This window comes from Odontesthes bonariensis, chromosome 17 (assembly GCF_027942865.1).
Source record: "Odontesthes bonariensis isolate fOdoBon6 chromosome 17, fOdoBon6.hap1, whole genome shotgun sequence".
Taxonomy (NCBI): domain Eukaryota; kingdom Metazoa; phylum Chordata; class Actinopteri; order Atheriniformes; family Atherinopsidae; genus Odontesthes; species Odontesthes bonariensis.
The window spans coordinates 17,688,780-17,708,815 of record NC_134522.1 but is presented as its reverse complement, the minus strand read 5'-3'; the positions used below and the strand labels follow the sequence as shown (position 1 = coordinate 17,708,815).

The window sequence follows — 20,036 nt, the reverse complement described above, 5'->3', positions numbered from 1 at the left end:
GAAAGAAACATTGAAAAGGGAAGGTGGAAAAAAGGAAGAGTATTAAAACCCAAAATGCCGAGAGGCGGGGTCATAAAATGACTGCCTTTATTGAGCAGGGCGCACCGGGCCACTTGCTGCCTGCAGGCCTTTTCTACTCTTGTACTGCACTGGATCTCTCTTAAGTCTCACTTCTATTGAGAGCAGTGAAGCTTTACTATCATCATGTGTGGGGGAAAATAAAAACACAATCAGCAACAGGATAAGGCAAACAGGAAATTAAAGACAACTTTTTTTTTCCTTCATTAAAATACACGCAGGTTTTTTTCTCATTGAGAGGTTGAGGAGTGCATACATGTGACACATTATATCTCGTTTTTGTTTCTTTTATGCAACAAATGGCACATTGTGGTTTATTGTAGATTGCTTTGACATTTCATCTTTGTGGGAATTTATGAAACTGAAAATAACGTGCCAAACCACGTTTTGTTTTACCTGTAGAAAGAGCCAGACTCACTATGATATGCGTTGCTCGGGCTGTCCGTACATTTTTGGCTCCATTTCATGTTGCGCAGTGAAACAAATGCTTGTTGTTAAAAATGCATGAGGGCTGAAGGAAGTTGGAAGCATTCCTTGATTGAAGAAATATGGAAATTCGTGTGCATTGCAGAATCTATCAAAATCTCGGCAAAATGGAAAAATAAAAAAAAGGAGAAGAGTTCCACAAAGCAGTGTGTGTCCGTCAGTGTGTCCCTCTCCTCAGTCCCATCCCTCCTGGCCAACTCTTTTTCTACACTCGAGCAGTCTCTCTGGCTGTTTTGTGTTTGTCTGAGATATGGACTTGGATGCGTTGAGCGACCGCCCACTCAACACATTCCTCTGTAGTCCACCCGCTTCTCTTGGACGTTGAACAAATTGATTTGGGCGTTGATTATTACGGGGGGCACATTTCATAACTTTTGACTGGCTTCTCTCCACCTCCTACTCCTACTTTGCTCTGTGCATCTGCCTCCTTCAAAACTCACGCCCATACCCAGCTGTGGCTCTGCAGGATACCGCTGAAGGAGGCCCGTGGGCCGTGTAGCAATTTCACAGATTGAAGTGGATGCAGACTGAAACAAGTTTATATATTGATGTTTTGACAGCCACTGTTTTGCACTGCAGTGTGTTACTGCTAAAAAGCCTTACAGCAACATATTATGCTCATGTGGACATAACTATGTTGATTTCTCTTAGCAGTGAAGTATTTCTGTGCCCCTCTGTATAGATTAAAAGCAACTGCCACCAGGAATGAAACCCATGACTGCATAAAATCGATATTCGGAGTGTATACTAATAATGAATATTCAAGAAAGATTGGACACCAACCAATAAAGCATTCATCACAGGGACATGAGCTGAGGCACCGCTGCAGGCGCAGTCCCACTTGTTATTAATATAAATGATCTTCACCAAAAATGACTAATCGACTCCGCCGTCCCTCTCTCTTGGGCAAGGGAGTCATATTCCTTTTCTCTGAAGATGTATGCTTTAAAAAAAAAAGTGATAATACTAATAAAGGGCCAAATCCTGAGCTCATTACTAACATGGGAATTGATTTTGCAATGTATTATGATGCATTTTTGTTCATTAGTTGAAGGCAAAGTGTTTAGAGAAACTGGAGCTGCACGTAGAGCTGGTACTTAGGAATAAAATATGAGAAAATCCTGAGAAATATTTATCAGCCTTTCCCAAAGTCTAAGACGGTGTCCTCAAAAAGCTTATTTTGTCCGATAAACATCCTGAAACCCTGAGACATTCAGCTGCAACGAAAGTTGAAAAACTTCACAGGTCTAAAGATGGAGTCATCAATTACTACATGTTGGCTGAGGCATCTCATTTAGTCTCTGGCTAAAAACGGAAAAATGTTGAAAGAAAAGCAGCTGTTTTGACAGCGCTGTTTAAATCAAGTAGCTTTAACTTTCACTTCAAAAATATCCATCCCCTCAGCTCGGTGGTATTAGCATTAAGCTGTTTGGTTCATTGACAAAAGAGTGAACCTGGCGTCCACTTGTAATGGTTAGAAAAAAAAAAAAACACCAGATCTGTCTTGTGTTCAAAAATCATCAAACTCCATGTAACTCGACAGCAAGAGAAGGGTGACACCAAAATGAGCCACAAAGTGAACGAGAGTGTTATAAAGAGAAAATGAGACGCTGATGATTAATTAACTTCTCTTCCCTGCTTGTCCTGTAAGGCCAGGATCATTTTGTGGCTCCACACGAGTGCTGCAGTGCGCTGGTTCGGTCTCATGCGCTCCAGTCAAGGCATGAAACATAGATCAAGAGGAAAGTTTGAGCAAGGAGAGAGTGTGTATTATATGAGTCTATGGTTGATTGCTCTGGAACCAGAGAAGAGTGAGGGGGAGGAATAGCTTTGGTGAACTCACTGATACATCTGATGTATTTCTACCTCTCAAATGTGATGCACACACACACACACCTTATGTAATTCAGGAATCCTTGTATCGTTTAATTCTAGTGAACAGTCCACTCTGATTGCAGCTGCTTCTTCCCTTTGGGCCCTTTGGCTGTCAGCGTGTGCATGTTATTTTTCTATATGCATTTTCACAAGAGTCCATGTGCGGGGGAATTTTTTTTTTTTCTTTTTATTGTCCTCCAGCACTTTGCTGTTATCAGGTCTTTCTTCCTCTTTCCCCCCCTTAGGGGCCTCTAGGCACTCTAATCTGCCCCCACTATGGCTCACCTTTTTTTCCTCCTTTGTCTTGCTCTCCTCTTGCACACTCCATCACAGCATCACCAGCACCCGGCATGGACCTGTTTCTGTCTTCCCCTGGTTCCTTGGGAACAGGTGAGCATTGTTGTGTTGGGCCGTAATGCAAGTTAGTGTCAAGTGGAGTAATATGTTTACTGGATTTGGGTGCAACATTAGCTTACCCTGCAGTTTTATGGAGGGTGGACTCGCATATGTCTACCTGCGAGTTGCATCAGGGGAGACCAAACTCACTTGGCAAATTTAAAGCCTACAATTTAAAAAACAAGCTTGCATACACCTACACTAGTTCTTACATAGATTTGCAACATTTATTTCTTAATTGTCTACCAATTAAAGTGTCCTTGCAGATGTAAATAAAACATCATAATTAGATGTAGTGATGATTTATTCTATTTAAGAGTGAAACCATACTCATAAAGTATTGTTTTCTGGGTTTAAGTTGCAGCTTGTGATGCCACCGTGACTTTGTGTTTGACAGCTTATTATTGGACAACGCATTCAGTGTATCCTATCTATCAATTTACACTCCACTGGCCTTTGCAGTTTACCCGATTAAGGAAATCATTAGTTTAGTGACAAGAGAAAATAATTATAAAAAGTAACAGCAAGTGCAACATAGTCCACGTTTGCAAATGTATCTGCATATGACACGTACAAAAAGATTCTGTTTGTGTGTTCATATGAAAACAAATTTTAGTGATTCCGCTTGGCTTGTTGACTTCCTCCCCCTGCCGCACGCACACACATGTGCACACATCTCTTATGTGTTTTCAGATTGGAAATGAAAGCTCACCGTAGGAGTGTTTGCGAAAGTGTCTGTTTGGTGGATAAGATGATTTAGTGGGTGATTCTATGAGGAGATTCCTCTGTGGGGTAGAGTGAAAGAGATAGTGAGCAGAGGTGAGTTGGGGAGACTGCCCTGGTCATTTGATGGAGGGGTGGAGTGGGACGGAAGTCTGGGTAATAAGACTGTGCAGGCGCCTATGTGCACACACACATGAAAACACACACGCACAAACACACAGGATTGTCCTGTAGAATAAATATGCTGCAGGTTGTCTGAGACCAGAGAGCACAGGAGAGAGATGGGGGGGGGTGTCAGTCTGTGAGCTGCAGGGCAGCAAAGTCTTCCTCTACCACTAAGTCAGCTACTGATCTCATTTCTCCTCAGATGGACTCCTAACACAGTCCCATCAGGGGACAGATATATATTCCCTCCGTCTCTTTTTCTCACACATTCCTGCACCAGCGACCTTTTTCATCTTTTTCAGCTCACTCTCTCTTACTATCTTATCCCGGTTTCTTGCTCCTCTTGTTTCTTTTCCCAGTCTTCTCCTCACTCTGTCTTTATTATCCTCCTGCACCAATACCTCTCATTGTGTGTCACACACTCAATTTTTCTCTTTATGTCTGGTTTTTAACCCTCTCCAGCCCATCACTTCTCCCCGTGTCACACACCGTATCACACACCATTAACCTCTGTCCTCATCCTTTGATCAGTCACAGCCAACAGGTGCTGTAAATTGTGTCCTCTGGCAAAACCGGCCACCGCAGTGCGTTTCGCGGGCGTTTATTCCCTGCACTGTCTCCATCAGTGTTCTTTCCCTTCTCCTCGACACATCCCTCCAGCTCTTGCCCCAGTTTGTCAGCGAAGCAAAACTGGCTCTGTCTCCGATCCCATCATTCAACACCCCCCCCCCCCCCACTTCCTGTCACACTGGTGGCTTGGCTGGTCTCAGACAAATAGCATCACGGCAGATAATACAGACACAGCTAGAAAAGAGCCAAATAAATGGTTCCTCTTCTGCCGACCTAATGGTTCTGCTTTACACCCGGCCAGTGGATGGTGCTTAGCCTTGGTACAACATGGACGCTAACATCAACATCTAGTGAGAAGAACTTGTAGGCATAAACAAGTAGGACATACATGCAACACAAATGTACTCACCTTCTCAATTAGGCCTGTCAAATATCAGCAAATCTCCAAGTAAATTCTGTGTTGTGCTGAAATTACGTGAAGATGTACTGACGTGTTATGAAAGTCAAGATAACTTTACAAATATTCAGATCTGAGAGCCCAAGCTAAATCATCTTATGGTATTATTCTGTATCAGTGATGCCGTTCTGCACGAGGGTGTCTCACCGGGGGGGCATCACTATGCACATCTGCAGAAAAAAAGTGGAGAAGGTCTCGTTGTGTTAGGTTTCATCCAGCTTTTTACACATCTTATTTCATTTTTCTCTCAACACAGTCACTGTTTTCGCGTTTGTCTATTTAGGTCAAATACAGTTATAATGTCTTTGCATGTCAGTAAGAGTCTGGGTTTTTCCAGGTCAATGCGATTGTGTGTGAATTTTTTTTCCCTGTCATTGAGAGCACCATGTGTATACCAATGCAGACACAGAAACGCGCCGACAAGCAAGTATTCAGTCAGTCTGGCAGCTTTTCATCGAATAAGGACCCGACCCAAAGCAAGCCATTTGTAAGACCTGTGAGGGGGAAAACACGGCATTTCGCTTGACTGGAAATGCAGCGACTGAAACAACAAACTAAGTGTGAACATGGTAAAGAGGCTTTTTGCATGTGTATGTGCCATTAACATTTAAATGATTGCAACCTAACAACCTGAAGCTATCTTGTTGAATTCCTCTGTCTTTATTCCTAGTACAATCACTACATTTCACTGGAATATTTACTTTCCAAAAGTGGAAAAAAACAGCACTTCTCTAATGCACTTTTATACAAAATGGGGGATGCTCTAAATTTCCTATTCCGTGGGATTTTGAAAAAAAAAAAAAAAAACACCTGGAGCACTTTTAACTTTTAATATTTCCAGTGACAGAGGCCACCTCGCCTGATGTGTTTGAGGAAATGTAGGTTATTTATTGTCCCAGTTTGATGTTCAAGTGAAACAAAAATCACAAAAATGATTTTGTTTTGGTTAATTAGTTCTTTGAAAGAAAATCCGTATGGGTCAAAAAAAGCAGAAATCATAATTGCCCAAGAAAATTGCTTTCGGTTTGAGTCTCGAGCACAAAATCAGCAGAATGTGTGTTTGAGACAGCGAAACTGAACCTGCACCAGCTTCACATTTTAAGTAAACAGTAGTCTGCTGTGTGAGACCCCATTTGGACTAATCCCTCCACCCCCTTTGATTTGTACACCTTTCAAAGCAGCTGGGTTCCTCCAAAATTTAGGAGTTCATTATCGTAAGATTGTTTGTTGTACCAGCCTCCAAATTATATAGCTGTGGCCAAGACACAGTGGTTTTCCGCCAGGTGCCGTCTTATGCTGACAGTTATCTGCAAGTTTTATGTGTGACAGCAGTCAATAATGATATCCAAGGAGTTTGGCATGGCTTTATTAGCATCACCATATCAAATGTTCTGTTAAGGAAGAGCAAAAAACTAACACTGAAGACTTCTCTCCATGGGAAACATGTTTTTGCTCTTCTCCTGCTTGGCTTCTGCAAGAGTACGATTTTATCTGCCGGTTCTGCTTCATTGATCTGTTTGCTTCAAGCTAGCCCATGATAGACAGATGGTTCATCCAATCATGTGCCAAAATTTTTTTCGACAGCACCTGTCTTTTTCCAAACCCTCTCCAATGGCGACTTACCAGATGGTTGTGTGTAACAAACCATCTGGCCTGTCAGGTTAAAAGACGTTTACTTTTTGGACGTTTGCTGATTTGACCACCGCTTTGGTTCTTCTTGGGGGGGGGGGGGGGGGGCAGTCTCCATCTACGTGCATCGCCTAGTAAAAAAAAATAGAAGAAGAAAATCAGAAGCTTTGCATTAAAGTGTTCACTTTGTTGTGCATGTGGTTACGCCATATTGAGTGCAGGACTTAAACGTGCCACCACCATTTATCTGCTTGCTGCGTGCTCTCTTCGTGTCTGTCACTGATGTGTCTTTTCCGTTCTCCTTGATCATGGCTGCTCTTGTCATCTCCTCTCTCCCAGCCTAATGAGTCAGTGTGTGATGCTGGATGGGTGCTGACAGTGTGTCCTATGACTCACATCGGGGTGGCACTGCTGTCCCACCACATCTCAATGCTCCCCATCCCTCCTCCACTCTCTTCTTCTGTTTGGATGTTACCCTCCACAGTGGGTTGGAGTGGGGCCATGTGGAAATAATGAATAAACATACTGTAAAGGTGATACGGACGATTAACCCACGCCCAGCCCCAGTTTACTCTTGCATATTCTTGTTGAGGAGTAACTACAACAGCTACTGTTAGTCGCATTGGGATTTCATCTTTTTATCTCTTTGACGCGAGAGAAGAACAAAAATAAAAGCTGGAGAATTAAGGGGAGAAGCTGGCGGATAGCACAAAGTGTTGGCCTGTGAAAGGCCTTATGATGATAGCAGCCAAATTGACATTAGAACTGAGACTGTGTGTGTTTAATTGCTTGTGCTTGCACTACAAAGCCCTGTGCTATCACAGTTTATACTTTAGATGTGGCTTTTTAGATCTGTTACACACAGTTGCTGAGGTGAAAAAAAGATAAATGAAATCATTTTTCATGTTGACCTTGTTAAATTGGCAAAAAGAAAATCACCACAGTTGGACAGTGTTTGTCCAAGCCAGATGCACTTTTTGTAGTTTGTATTCACAAAGAGAGAAAGATGTTCTTCAGTCTCAGATTTCTGTATTTAGGTGAGGTCTGTTTAAGACAGACACCTTGGCTTGTTTTATGTAAATGCCACACTTAAACACTCCTTCTTTAAAGGGCCCCAGCACTCATAAACCTTGGCAGACCTCCGGGTCTTGCCACTGCTTATAAAACACTGACTGTTTTATGGACGCCTCTACCTGCATCTCTCCACCCATAAACACTTTCCTTTGTCCTTCTGGGACTGACCAAGTAAAGAGAGAAATTGGACTGGATTGTGTTGCTTCAAACGGGAAAATTATTTGGCCATGTGAGAAATTTTCTTTCTTTACTTATGTGAGAAAAAAACATCTATAGCGTGGGTTAGGGTTTGTTCTTTTTTTTTTTTTTTTTTTCCTCTTGCCATTTGTTGGAGAGGCCTATAAATCCTGACATGAAAAGAACCGTGTTGTGCATTATAGCATACACTGTCCGTTGTCAGAGTGCTTTTTGTCACCAGAGAATGAGTGAAAACCCGAGAGTGAAAGCAGGTCAAGGTTCTTAAACCCTTAACATGGCTACCAGTATATCATATATTGTTGTAAGTCACGTAAATTATCATTTGCGCTTTGAGCAGTTTGGCAGTACATACATATGTCTAAAACAAAAACTTAACAGTGGATGTGCCAGCATTTAACCTTGTCATTTCCCCACCAGGAACTGCTGTCCTCAGGCTTCCTGTCGCCTTATCCCGCTCCTTCCTGCTCTGAATGCAGACGAATACCACATCGTCCACTCTGCGCCATTGTCATAGTGGAGCCAAAGTTCTTTTAATCACACTGCTGCCCTAACCCACTGTGATTTACTAGCCCTCCACATCCATAGGCATCCACTCCAGCCAATTGCATTAAAGAGATAAATAACCAGACCAATAAAAGTGCTGTGTGTGGGTCGAATGGGCTCTGGAATGCTCATCGTCCATTTGGTGCAGTAAGCAATCGGGGGTCGTGAGGGGGGGGGGGGGATCGGGGGAGGGTTGGAGCTTTTAGTAGAAGGTTTTTTAGGGGTGATATTGTGATTGGTGGTGGAGGTGATGCCATGTCATCCATCTTAGGGAGCCACTTCATTAGGCTAATGGAAGGGCTGGACTGCTCCCTGCTCGTTCCTGTACCTGAATGTGCACTTGTGTGTGCGTATGTTTGTCCTTCCACTGATGGCAGCTTCCAAGGCTAAAGTGGTTATGAAGACTAAAGTGATTTTATTAGCCAGGCACATAGCCCATCACTTAGTATTGGCTAAAATGTGTGTGCTTCCACATAAGTGTGTGGGCAGTTTTGTGTGTGTATGTCTCATTGTTTTCCCATAATGCAGTAATGACCCTGTTACAGGTGAGGGGAGACTAAAGCAAATCCTGTTCTTTTGATGGTTAAGTTCCTTCAGTGACTTGCAAAAATGTGACGTGCAGACCGGATCCTCACAGCACTTTAGGTTAATATCGACCTAAGATTTTGATTTGTCACTGACTTTAAAAAGCGGATCACTTCAAATGTTCTTCTTGTGACAGTTTGAGCGGACAAATGAGATCACTGTTTGAATTTACACCGCCGCCTGACCTCCCCTTTCTCACTCTTCCTCTGTCTTCCTCTCGCATTCCATTTTTGTCAGTTTTTCCACCTGAATCCCACATGACCCTCTGTCTGTCTGGGCACGTGTTGTCGTTACAAGAGCCAATTCTTCGATTCCATTCCTCCCCATTGTTGATCTGGTCAACGGTCTGTTCTATCCATTAACTTTGTATATCAGATGTCATCAGAAACCTGCCTTTAACCTTTTTATAACACCCAGGACCTCCTCTCATCATCTGAGCTCTTGAGCCGTTAGTAATGTTGATGGCAAACGTGGATCTGGAACTGCTTATTTATCACAATAGGAATAGGCTCTCATCCTCTACAATTTTTAAAAATATAATACAAGCTAAAAGTAACGTTGTTGCCAAAGCTGGAAAGGAAAACTTGCAAAAATGGTCAACTATATGAATATGTAAATCTTAAGAAATGCAAGACATTCAACTTTGGTCCTATTTTCCCATTTGTTTGGGCCTAAGATACTGATAGGCACCAACCTCTTTGCAGCTTGTTGCAAATGCAAGTTATATTGTTTTGCTGCAGATGTTTGCTCCATGATTTCACATTGCAGCTGTTTAGTGGTTGCTGGTCATGGCTTTTTTTGCTCAGTATAAAGTCAGATTGCGAAGATTTTTGTTACTATCAATGTATTACACCCAAATACAAAGGAAAATGAGTTTAGAAAATCTCGAACATTTCCTTTGGGAGGCTTATCGGTATCTCTGCTTCATAACTGAGGCATGAGTATGACTAAAATAACAGTTGTGTATTTAAATGAACGAATAAGTAGCACCTATATCCTGTAAAATGTTTTTAGCTTTGTTGTTTCGAAAGACAGACTAAAACTGCTCGAGTAGGAAAATAATTTAATAGTTCGATGGTTTTAATATAACATGAGATATTACTTTCTTTAAAGGTCAGCAGTACGAGCTTCAGTGCTTCAATTAGTCTCTTTTAAATGAGTAGTTTCACAAAATCATCTGGGAATGGTTACATTGATTGATCAGTTAATGGCGTTGATCTTTTATCCTTAACATAACTTGCTTTGGAGCGGTTATGGTTGCAGCGCATGTTATTTTGGCCATTTGTTGTAAAACTCGAACCATCTTTGGATGGTCTAAACCTGAGGTCACCTCCCGAGCTCCGAAACCTGCTTCGTAGCACTGACCTCAGATCAGCTTTGACCATGTTTCAAAGGGAAATTGATGGAGTCTTTAAAGATTTAGAGTAATTGTTATCGCTGCAACTGTCCTCCAAATAGAATGATCGTGACGTCCTGATGGAGTTAAAGGTTACAATAGAAATGACTTAATCCCGTCAAGAGAAACAGTTTTCTTGAGCAGATTACAATTGATCCCGTTCCCTACATCCTGTTTCTGACAGTGAATCAAATCAAATTATATTTGTAAAAAGTCCTCCATCTGCGAGCTTCTCTAGATTCCCCCTTTTTTTATTTTTTGGCACTTACAGGATTGCACATATTTTACTGACCTCCATTATTCTGTGTAGTCACAGCTTAATGATTATAACAATGGGATATTTGAGCATCTAGACGTGCACTGTAGAGGTGTTGATGCACAAAATAGTCCCTCTGCGTCCGAGCTGTGAGTTGTGTTGTCTATAGTCAAAAGCTGCGATATCTCCAAAAAAAAGAGGGAAAATAGTTAAACATATTCTCTGCACCCATTCAGATGTGTAAACAAGAGGAAGGGATTGTAGATAGCCTTAGCAAAATGCCAGCATCACCCACATAGGCCAATCTGTTTCACTGAAACTCACCCTGAAAAGATTCCCAGTTGCTTTTTTCTTATTTGTCACAGCCGATAATTTGATATCTCTTTATGCTCGGATCTGAGGACTGAGTGATGTGACAAGTCGTGTAGCCTTTCCTTTGAACTGTGAGAAAATGATCTGATAGATTGGAAGATGCAACGGCCTGTCAATGATTATTGGATTTCTGTCAAACATGTTGCACATCTTTTCCATCAGCTCTGTGTAAACATGTTTTTGGAACATACAACAGGAGGCGGCGTCATTAGAGGACTTCGCTGTCAGATGTCTGATGTAACCCGTGGGCCACAGGTGACAGAGGAGAAATGTGGGATCTGAGGTTTTTACCATGAATGTTTCAGGACACTTTCGAATGCTAGAGATTGAGAAAATATTTGTTATTTACAGATGCAGAGAGCTTTTCAGATGTTTCTTGAATTCATTTAGCATTAAAGAGCAAAAGGGGAAAATGATTAGCTGCACTGTATCAACATATCAATCTGAACCTATTTCCTTCTTTTTGTTTATATATAACATGTTACATTCCTAAGGCTGGTTAAGTGGGCCTTTGCATTTGGAAGCATGTTGCCTGTTTGGCTTATGCGCACCGCCTCACTGCGGTGGCCTTTAACGCCCGTCCCTGGTGCAGATCGATTTTGTGCCTAGCCAGCAGCCCGCTGCTAACCTTGAGGTAAGCTGGCGTAATGAGATCGCATCTGACGGCATTGACTCACACCTGACAGCACTGACACTCTCCTCCCGGCCAGAGAGTGACACAGACGGGCAGAGAGGGAAAGGGTAGATCCATGGTGGTATACGGCACAGTTCAAAGCTTTGAGTTGTTTTCTTGTAATTTCACTGTGATAAAGATTTTTCTGTCTTACATCGAAGTTGGACTGCCGTGACACTTACTGCAGCTTGTAATCACATAATAAACTCTTTGTTTTAATTAAGTGTCTGAACCTGTACACATTGCAGTGCAGCAGTTTTCTTTAGTCAGCCCATAATCTGTAACTACTAATGTCTCTTGTGAAAAAAGGGGAAAAAGAAGAGCTGCGTTGGGCATGCTTGTCTGAAGCTTCAGCTGTTCATCAGTTACATTCAGCGAATACATTGGGCATTGTTGGTCATGGACATCCTTCTGCCCAGCCTAGGCTGGTTTAAACTGTATTCAGTCAAAATAAGAAAATAAAAAAGCGCACCGGAATCACTTGGAATGAGATGCACTGCTGTAACCTGAGCAAAGAAGAAAATCGTTTGAAAATAATTTAAACGTAGCTGCTCATCTGAGCCAGCGATGTGATGTACTTTTAAGATAACTGGATGATTCTATCCTTTTGATCTGCGACAACTGTACCGAAGCTGATTCACAGATGCATGTATCAAGCCAAAATTGGATAAGATGAGACTTCTATAACCCATTGTATGAGTGGCGGTAATTGAAACAATAATGGACATGGCAACGGCTTGGAAAATGGCATTGATCTATCATCTAAGATGGGCTCTCTTTGTGCACTAAAAGCATGGCTAAATAGTGCAAACTGATTTTGCTCTCGGTCACAGCTGGTTCTAGTAGGCTAATTGAAAAAGAAATGACAAAAATGAGGGTTTTTGTGGTGTGTAGCCAAGTGATTCTCTCACCTTACCTCAGCAGGGCTTTGAATCCCTCCCACAGCCTGGGATTCTCTCTAAAGAAAGATTAGCCAAAGACACGGCATGATTTTGGCGGAAGTGTGGAATTGGAATTCAATTCTAGTATACCTACGTACAGATGTAGACTAGTAAGCCAGAGGGACCCAGATCGATGGGAACCTAACTGCTTTAACTGTGTAGCTCAGAAGCATTCTCAGCAGGTCTTGTCTTTATCTCAACCGTGTCTTCACTTTCTGCTGTTGAATCCGACCTTGATGTTTTTCGTCCACCTGGCACACTGCTTTGCTGATGTCCAACTTTTACTAGTTTGAAACGGTTCTGTGCTTCAGTTGCCTATAGACTGAGCTCTGCTGGGCTGGGAGAACACATGGAAAATGAGATCACTGACCTACAGCAAAGGTTAGACTTCAGTAAGCATGAGCAGTTAGATGATGGCTGGTGTAGGGGTTGGGGGTTTAATAAACTACTGCTAGCCGTGAGCCTATTGTTTTACTTCTACCTTTGCAATTTTATGCGGATACCTGTGCATGTGTGTGCGCGTGGGTGGATGTGTGTGTGTTTGATGGTACTGTGGCTGCAGCCCTTGTTTGGGGTAGCTGTACTAAGCTGAAATGTTGTTATTGATTACACACAAAGGTTGTGATGGAAAAGCAACAAAGTGGGAATGGGCCAAGCTCCAGGTGTGTGTGTGTTGGGTGTATACGTGCGTGCGCGTGTGTGTGTGTGTGTGCGCGCGCAGGCAAGCGCATGGGAGCCACAGCTGTGCTGTCCGTCAGCTTCTTGGTAATCCATTAGGGGGAAATTAGGTTGGGTACACAGGCAGAGGAAAAGAACCAATAAGAGCGAAAGCTGCATGGCAAAATGACTGTACCGTCCTTGCAATATAAAAGGACAAGTGTTGTGCTTGAGTGATCGTATCTTGTGAGTCAGTAGCTTTACTCCTGATTTAGTCCAAAATGTTACTGAATATCAAACCTGAGCATTTCGGGGTGTGTGCCCAGCCCACATAGCGCTGGGGAGCACCGTATCCCACCGTCTCATCAAAACAAAGTGCTCTCTCATGTTAGTGTTGTCTACAGCTCACAGCAAGCTTGCAGCTGGTGTGGTGCCTCACCAGCAACTTGCAGTGTCAGAGTGATCTCGCCCTGCTTCTTCTGCATCTGATCATGAAATAAAAGCGGCAACAGTCACGAGATCTTTATCTCTAAGCACTCAGAGTGACCATGTACGGAACTATTAAAAAAAAAAAGAGCTTCACAAGAAAAACACAAGAGTATATGGACACAAGCCATAAGGTTAGGAAAAAGGAATATTATCCTTCACATAGGATTTTATGTGTGCATCGTAATTATCAAATGTTTTTCCTATCAAACCTGTTTATTCTTAGTTTTAGGAAGCAAGTGTAACAAATTAGTATCAAAACTTAAAATGTAACAAGTTTTTCTGGCCTTTCAAATAATCCCCATTTGCTTTCTGTGAACCTATTGTCTGTTTGCATATGGCATTCATCACTTAACCCTTCCTGATTGCACAAATACATCTCCTTTTAAAATGATTAAATTCTTCAAGCCTTTGAAATAATTATGGCCAAAAGAATAATATTGTTTTGGATTTGCTGTTAGTACCCAACTACCTTGACAAAATATTTCTTCCTCTACATTAAGTCAATTTTCCAGTTGTCATGCAACTCTTGCTTTAATTTTCTATCTATTTTCTCTCACCTTCCCCTCTTAGAAACCCGTGGTCACGCCCACACACATGAACGCACACTCTCCCTCACACCTGGTCTCTGCCAGAGTGTGAGTCTCTTCATGAGAAGCCTGCCTGTCGCCCTACTGTGAGGCCCTTTTAATTAGAGCCCTGCTGTTAAGCACAGAGTGGTCCCATCCCCTCCTCATCACCTCCTTCCTCAAACCTACACACCCTCTGTCACACATGCACCAACACCATGCTCCTGTCTCTCCATGTCCTTGTGCCATGATTTTACGAGCAAAAATGTTGCGCAATCGCCCGAAGAACGATTATAAACGTAACCCTCAATATTTCGGATCACTAATTTGGACTGAATTAACATGTTTTTTTTCCATGCAAGAGGGTTTTCAAATTGATTTTTAGTAGATTTCCTGAGGAGGAAATGTTGTTTTAGAAAACTCTGATAGATGGGAGTATTTTCATGCTAAATATGCCTCGTGCTGATGTTAATGCCCGGAAATAATGGAGCTGGAATGTTATCAGGCTGGTGATAAGAAAGAATGACAACACGTGCACTCCTAAACCTGCCCTCAGCTGTACAGCCATTGTGAAAATATTCATGGAACTCAAGCTGTTCCAGCATACTCATAACCTGCATTCCTCCATTTCCCTTTCCCAGCAAGGACAAACCATGCTGGAAAAAAAAAAAAGAGAGAAAAGGAAAAACTCTCTCAGTCATTGATTCTCCTCTGCATCTCACTGCCATGATCAAAGAGCCATTGTGTTGGGTGGCCTCCTCTCTAAGCTGCTTTCATAAGGAACTTCCACATTCAGGAGTAAGTTGATTAGAAACAAAAGCAGGTGGGTTGATGTTACGTTGCATCAGCTCTGGAATTTGGAGCTAAATTTCCCAAATCCGCTGCAGTGTGTGTCACCCAGTCCCTGGCAGGAGAGGGGGATTATAACCGCACAACATAAATATAACGCATGAAAACTCAGTAAGAAGGGGGTGACGGTACAGCTGTGTCGCAGCTTTAGAGGAAGGTCGCGAAGTGAAGCAATGAGACAACCTGCAAATCATCAATTAGACCTAGGCTGCCAACACAGCGCCGCTAAAGTCTATACATTTAGGAGAAACTCTGAGCGGCTTCCATCTGTGACGGCTTGTCTTCAACTTGATGTGGAAAGACAGGTTGTTTAGGACCGTGGGGAATGAGGGATGAAGAAAGAGCAGGGTGGAAGAGAAGGAGGAAGGCTGCAGCTGTTGTTATGTGTAGTTAGTGTGGTCTTCTGGGGTTTGGCCGAAATCACAGCAGAGCCAGAGAGGCGCAGCCCCTGTTGGCTTAATGAAAGGATAGATAGATAGATAGATAGATAGATAGATAGATAGATAGATAGATAGATAGATAGATAGATAGATAGATAGATAGATAGATAGATAGATAGATAGATAGATAGATAGATAGATAGATAGATAGATAGATAGATAGATATGCCACCTTTGCCATGAATTCAACCTTTCATTTTTATCTGAGGAGCAAAAATCCAACTCCTGCATAGAGCCCTTTTCCCTGAGAGTTTTTATTACGATTGTTTTGAAAGATTAGTTTTTCTCCATTTTCTGTCCAGCCTAGTGCACATTGCAGAAAGCAAAGTAAAGAAGAAAAAAAACGACAGTGCGGGGAGAGACGGAGAAAAGGAGCTAGAAAGAGAGGTTATTTTGCTGAAGGACATTTGCAGAGGCAGCTTTTAACACTCTCACCCCTCCCCACCTCCTTCTCTTCCCTCCATCTCCTCTTAAACACACTTCTCCTTTTTCTACTCTTTAAATATTGAGAATCATTGCAAATTCCTATGCCCTCTTCCTTTTGAAGCTGCTGGCCTCCCAACAGCTCAGCTGAAGAAATGCACTTGAATGAGCTGAAAGGCTCAATATTCGGGAAAACCAGTAATTTAGCCCATGAAGGACCTCTTTGCTCCCCCTGTCCAGGCCTCCGTAAACTGTTCTGAGCTTTGTTGGTTCCCGACTCTTTATTCTCTATATCTGAGGCCCAAGCTCTCCCTCTGGGCTGGCTTTGGCTGCTCATTTCCACCCTAACATTAGATGACTCTCCATGGGCTCAGCTTCTTAACCTACACAAACATGTATGCACACTCCAGCAAACTGACGACACCACACAGCTGAAACTGACTGCGGAAGTGACTCCTGATGCTTTATTCTTCACTTTTCACCACTCCCACCGCCCAGCTTCCGCACTGATCCCAATCCTTGCTGATTTTGTTAACTTTTTTTTTTTGCCTTTTATTGCTCAGATGGTTGCATTTTAGATGCTATTTAAGATTTAGCTAACGCCTGTGTTGTGGTTCGCTAAAGTGAGTGAGACAGCTGGATTTCAGATATGTACGAGAGCATTTCTGAAAAGGCCGCATTCCCTAGGTTTATATTCTGTCTCTAAAAGGAAAACTGTAAACAGCGGCTAAATAAAGCCATAGCTGTAAAAGTTGCAATGCATCTGGGTGAACCAGCAGTCAAAGCATGCCCCCCCCCGTTGCTCTCATGTGAAATGAGTCCAGAGCAGAAAGCTAGTGCAGCAGACTGAGATCATAGACGTGTTACTGCTTAACAGCCCAATTTATGAGATCGGCTCTCTTTGTGTTTTAATGAGAAGGCCATGGATGGGTGAAAAGATGAGGAGACGGAGAGACGGAGAGGGGGGTGGTTTGTCAGTGAAGATGAGAGATCAGAAAAGAATGAAGAAGAATAAAGGATGGGATGTTAGGCAGAAGTGGTCACAAAGTTTAATTCCGGCTTCTCTCTTTAGGTGTAATTGTTGGCGAGAAGCGAGGCGGTCGCGGACGGCCATGCTGCTGTTGATATTTCACATCGTATCACACGTCCACTTGATGACAAGAGCTCTTCTCTTCTCTTTTGGGTCCAAGTCTGTTTTGGCACTTTGAAATCAAAAGGCTGGTTTGCTTTGCTTCCTCTTGATTTTGTAGCCTCCAGAAATAAAACCAACACTTTGTCCCTGGGATATTTTAGAGAGCGGAGCATTATTACTATGATGTTTTTTTCTTAAACTTTGACTTGAGTCTACGTGTGCCACATTCCTCCAAAAAGAGTTTTGAGCTCCTGTGCAATGGCATGAGTTTGTCAGTTAGCTGCGTGCACATAGTCACGGTGTGTGTGTGTGTGTGTGTGTGTGTGTGTGTGTGTGTGTGTGTGTGTGTGTGTGTGTGTGTGTGTGTGTGGGTGTGTGTGTGTGTGTGTGTGTGCGTGTGTGTGTGTGTGTGTGTGTGTGTGTGTGTGCCTGCTGGTGAAAGGAAAGAAGAAGGAAGGAGTGGAAGGTGGACATCTCAGGAATGTGTTTTCGATAACAGGTTCCTCCAGAACCCTAGACTTCTGTTTTTGTATCTTTAACTGCATTGTTTCTTGTTACATTATGATTGGCCGGTAGTGTGTCTGTTTGTGTCACACGGACAGACACACATATAGCTGACTGGGTCCTTCACAGCATTTATTTAATTTTTTCTGCATTAGACACTCACACAGAAAAAAATGAACACACACACATACACACACAAGAGTGCATTCCTACCTGTGGAGCATGACTCCAGGTCACTGCTCATGCCTCGTGTGCATCGGCGCAGCGTTGTGCAACAGCAGAGCCGCCACTAGCTCATATGTCCTCTACGCTTCTTTCCTCTCTGTGGGCTGCCTCATTAAACTTTCAGCTGAACAGTTAAAAACTCTTCTGCCGTTCGGTCCCAACCGTCCACAGCAGAGGAGTAAATTAGATTCAGTCCGTCCACTGGGTTTGAAGTCAGACGGAAAGATGGTATTTGCCGACTCAGTCTGCAGCAAAGCAGTGCGGCGTGGCCGCAGGTGGTGCTCTGTGAGCCCTGACAACAACCTCACATACTGTGATGACCCCGACTGTGCCGAATTATTTTTTGTTTTTCTCATTCTGTCTGTCTCTATTTCTTTCTTTGTGGCCAGAAAATCTTGGAGACGGTATCGACTACAGCCAGCGGAAAAGGGAGAACATCGGCGACCTGATCGAAGAGACTCTGCAGATGTTTGAGCGCTACGGAGGACAGGATGCCTTTATAAACATCAAATATATGGTACCCACCTATGAGTCCTGCATGAAGATCTGAGAGGGGCTGTCGGCCAGCGTTGCACAGACCGTTTACCTTCACCTGCCCCAGAACTCTAAATCCAACTTTTATCTTGTGCCTCTCTCTTGTTCTGTGTCTTTTATTTCTTGATGGTTATTTACAGCAGACGAGGACTGCTTGATGTATAGTGACTCAAGTTTAGAGGTCTCTTTCAAAATTACATTAAAAATTCAGTTGATTTCAGGTGAAACTTCAACCAAAAACCTGTCCTTTGACTGTCCAGCACTCACCTCCCATGTTTCTTGATTGTTGACTAAAATGTTTGTCGGTCATTCCTTCACTGGAAAAAGAAGCGAATCTGCTGCACAACGACAAGATTGGGAGGCAGGAAAGCGTCCAGCACCCCATTTTTGTTTCTTTTTGTTCACCTGACCCGGTAGCCTGGCTGACGCGTCCACATCTCGATGAGATGGTGGTCTGGGAACTAGGTGTGCATTTTCTCGTATTTGAGGCGTGGTTTACGAATGCCTAGAGCCGTTTATTGGGCGCTACGAATGTCTATCAAATGGCGTCTGGTTCTTCCCATGCAGCTTTGCGCGCGATTCATAGCCAATTGTATCACTTATACCAGATGACGACACAAATTCGACGAGGAAGAAGAACAAAATGGAAAATAAAAGTAAACTTGCGCTCTAAGCTACTTAAATTAACAACAAAGTAGGCCTATATGCTATATTCTACATGAATTTTTATGTTGTAGAGTTGTGAATTTATTTTAATAATGGAGAAATTGAGCAGCCTTGCTTTGTTGTCTACAGTAGTAGATCAACCCTCATCTTACTTTGAAGCTCCCAGCTCCCAGAAGTGACGTCGACGCAGCTTTAGCTGCAGAGAAGCTATCAGGCTTGTGTTGATAATAATAAACTCCTGGACTATGTACAAACTTCCAAATGCATCGTTTTGTGAGTACAGACCATATTTGTACTACTGTAGATGTTTGGTTTCATGACATGTGATTTTAGTGTGGTAATTTTGGAGATACTGCCAGGGTCCGTTAGCGCTTGTACTAAGCTATTCGGGATAACTCAGTAACTCAGCTGATGTTCAGCCAATATCGGAAAAACTTCGGGTGGGCTACTTGGCTTGATGTCACGGTTCAAATGACCCTAGGGTGAATCTACTCCGAAACACTTTCTAAGGCTGCATCGAACGGTAACGTCGTGTCCACTGTCATGTTGGATTAACGCTCTACAAGCTTCGGTGTAGCGCATGGACGTCGTCATCGTCTTGCTGCCCCCCCCCCGTTCTGTGATTGGTTCCCAAACTCTGGCAAAAATAAGGGCGGTGGTTTCCAGGCTGACTTTGCAGTGAGAATGAATCGAGCGCAAAGCAGCATGGGAATTCCCAGGCTACTGACCCGGCGTATTTTTTCAATATTGAAGAACTTCTCATTCCGTCACTGCGGCAAACATCTGAAAGCTGTTACTTCTTCAGTGCAAAGATTTTATCTGAAGTTTCCAATGCTGTTTGAGCGAAACAGAAGAAAAAAAAAAACGCCGCCTTGGTACAGCTACTGTGGCGTTTTGTATTTTATTGTACTACTGTACCCATTCTGTCACAACCACAGCTGGAGACAGATCCTGTCCTAACACGCAGGGGAAGACGCTCAGGAATGACGACTGACAACATTCCTCCACACAAATACACGCTCGTGCGCACATACGTTTGTTTAACATCCTTTGAACTCAAATACCCCACAGTGATCGCAGCAAACAGTTGGAGTGCACGCAGGCTCACTTGTTAGTGTTTGTGCATGACAACAG

The 20,036-nt window shown here is 42.9% G+C and overlaps 1 protein-coding gene across 1 annotated transcript in view; it reads left to right on the top strand.

Annotated features, from left to right (window-relative positions):
- Positions 1-18,644, top strand: part of pacrg (PARK2 co-regulated) — a 138,473-nt gene extending 119,829 nt beyond the window's left edge. Inside the window, exon 5 of the mRNA XM_075447892.1 lies at positions 18,092-18,644. Coding sequence (XP_075304007.1) covers positions 18,092-18,252 — 161 coding nt within the window. The 3' untranslated portion in view covers positions 18,253-18,644. The remainder of the gene's footprint in view (positions 1-18,091) is intronic.
- Positions 18,645-20,036: the final 1,392 nt, after the last annotated feature.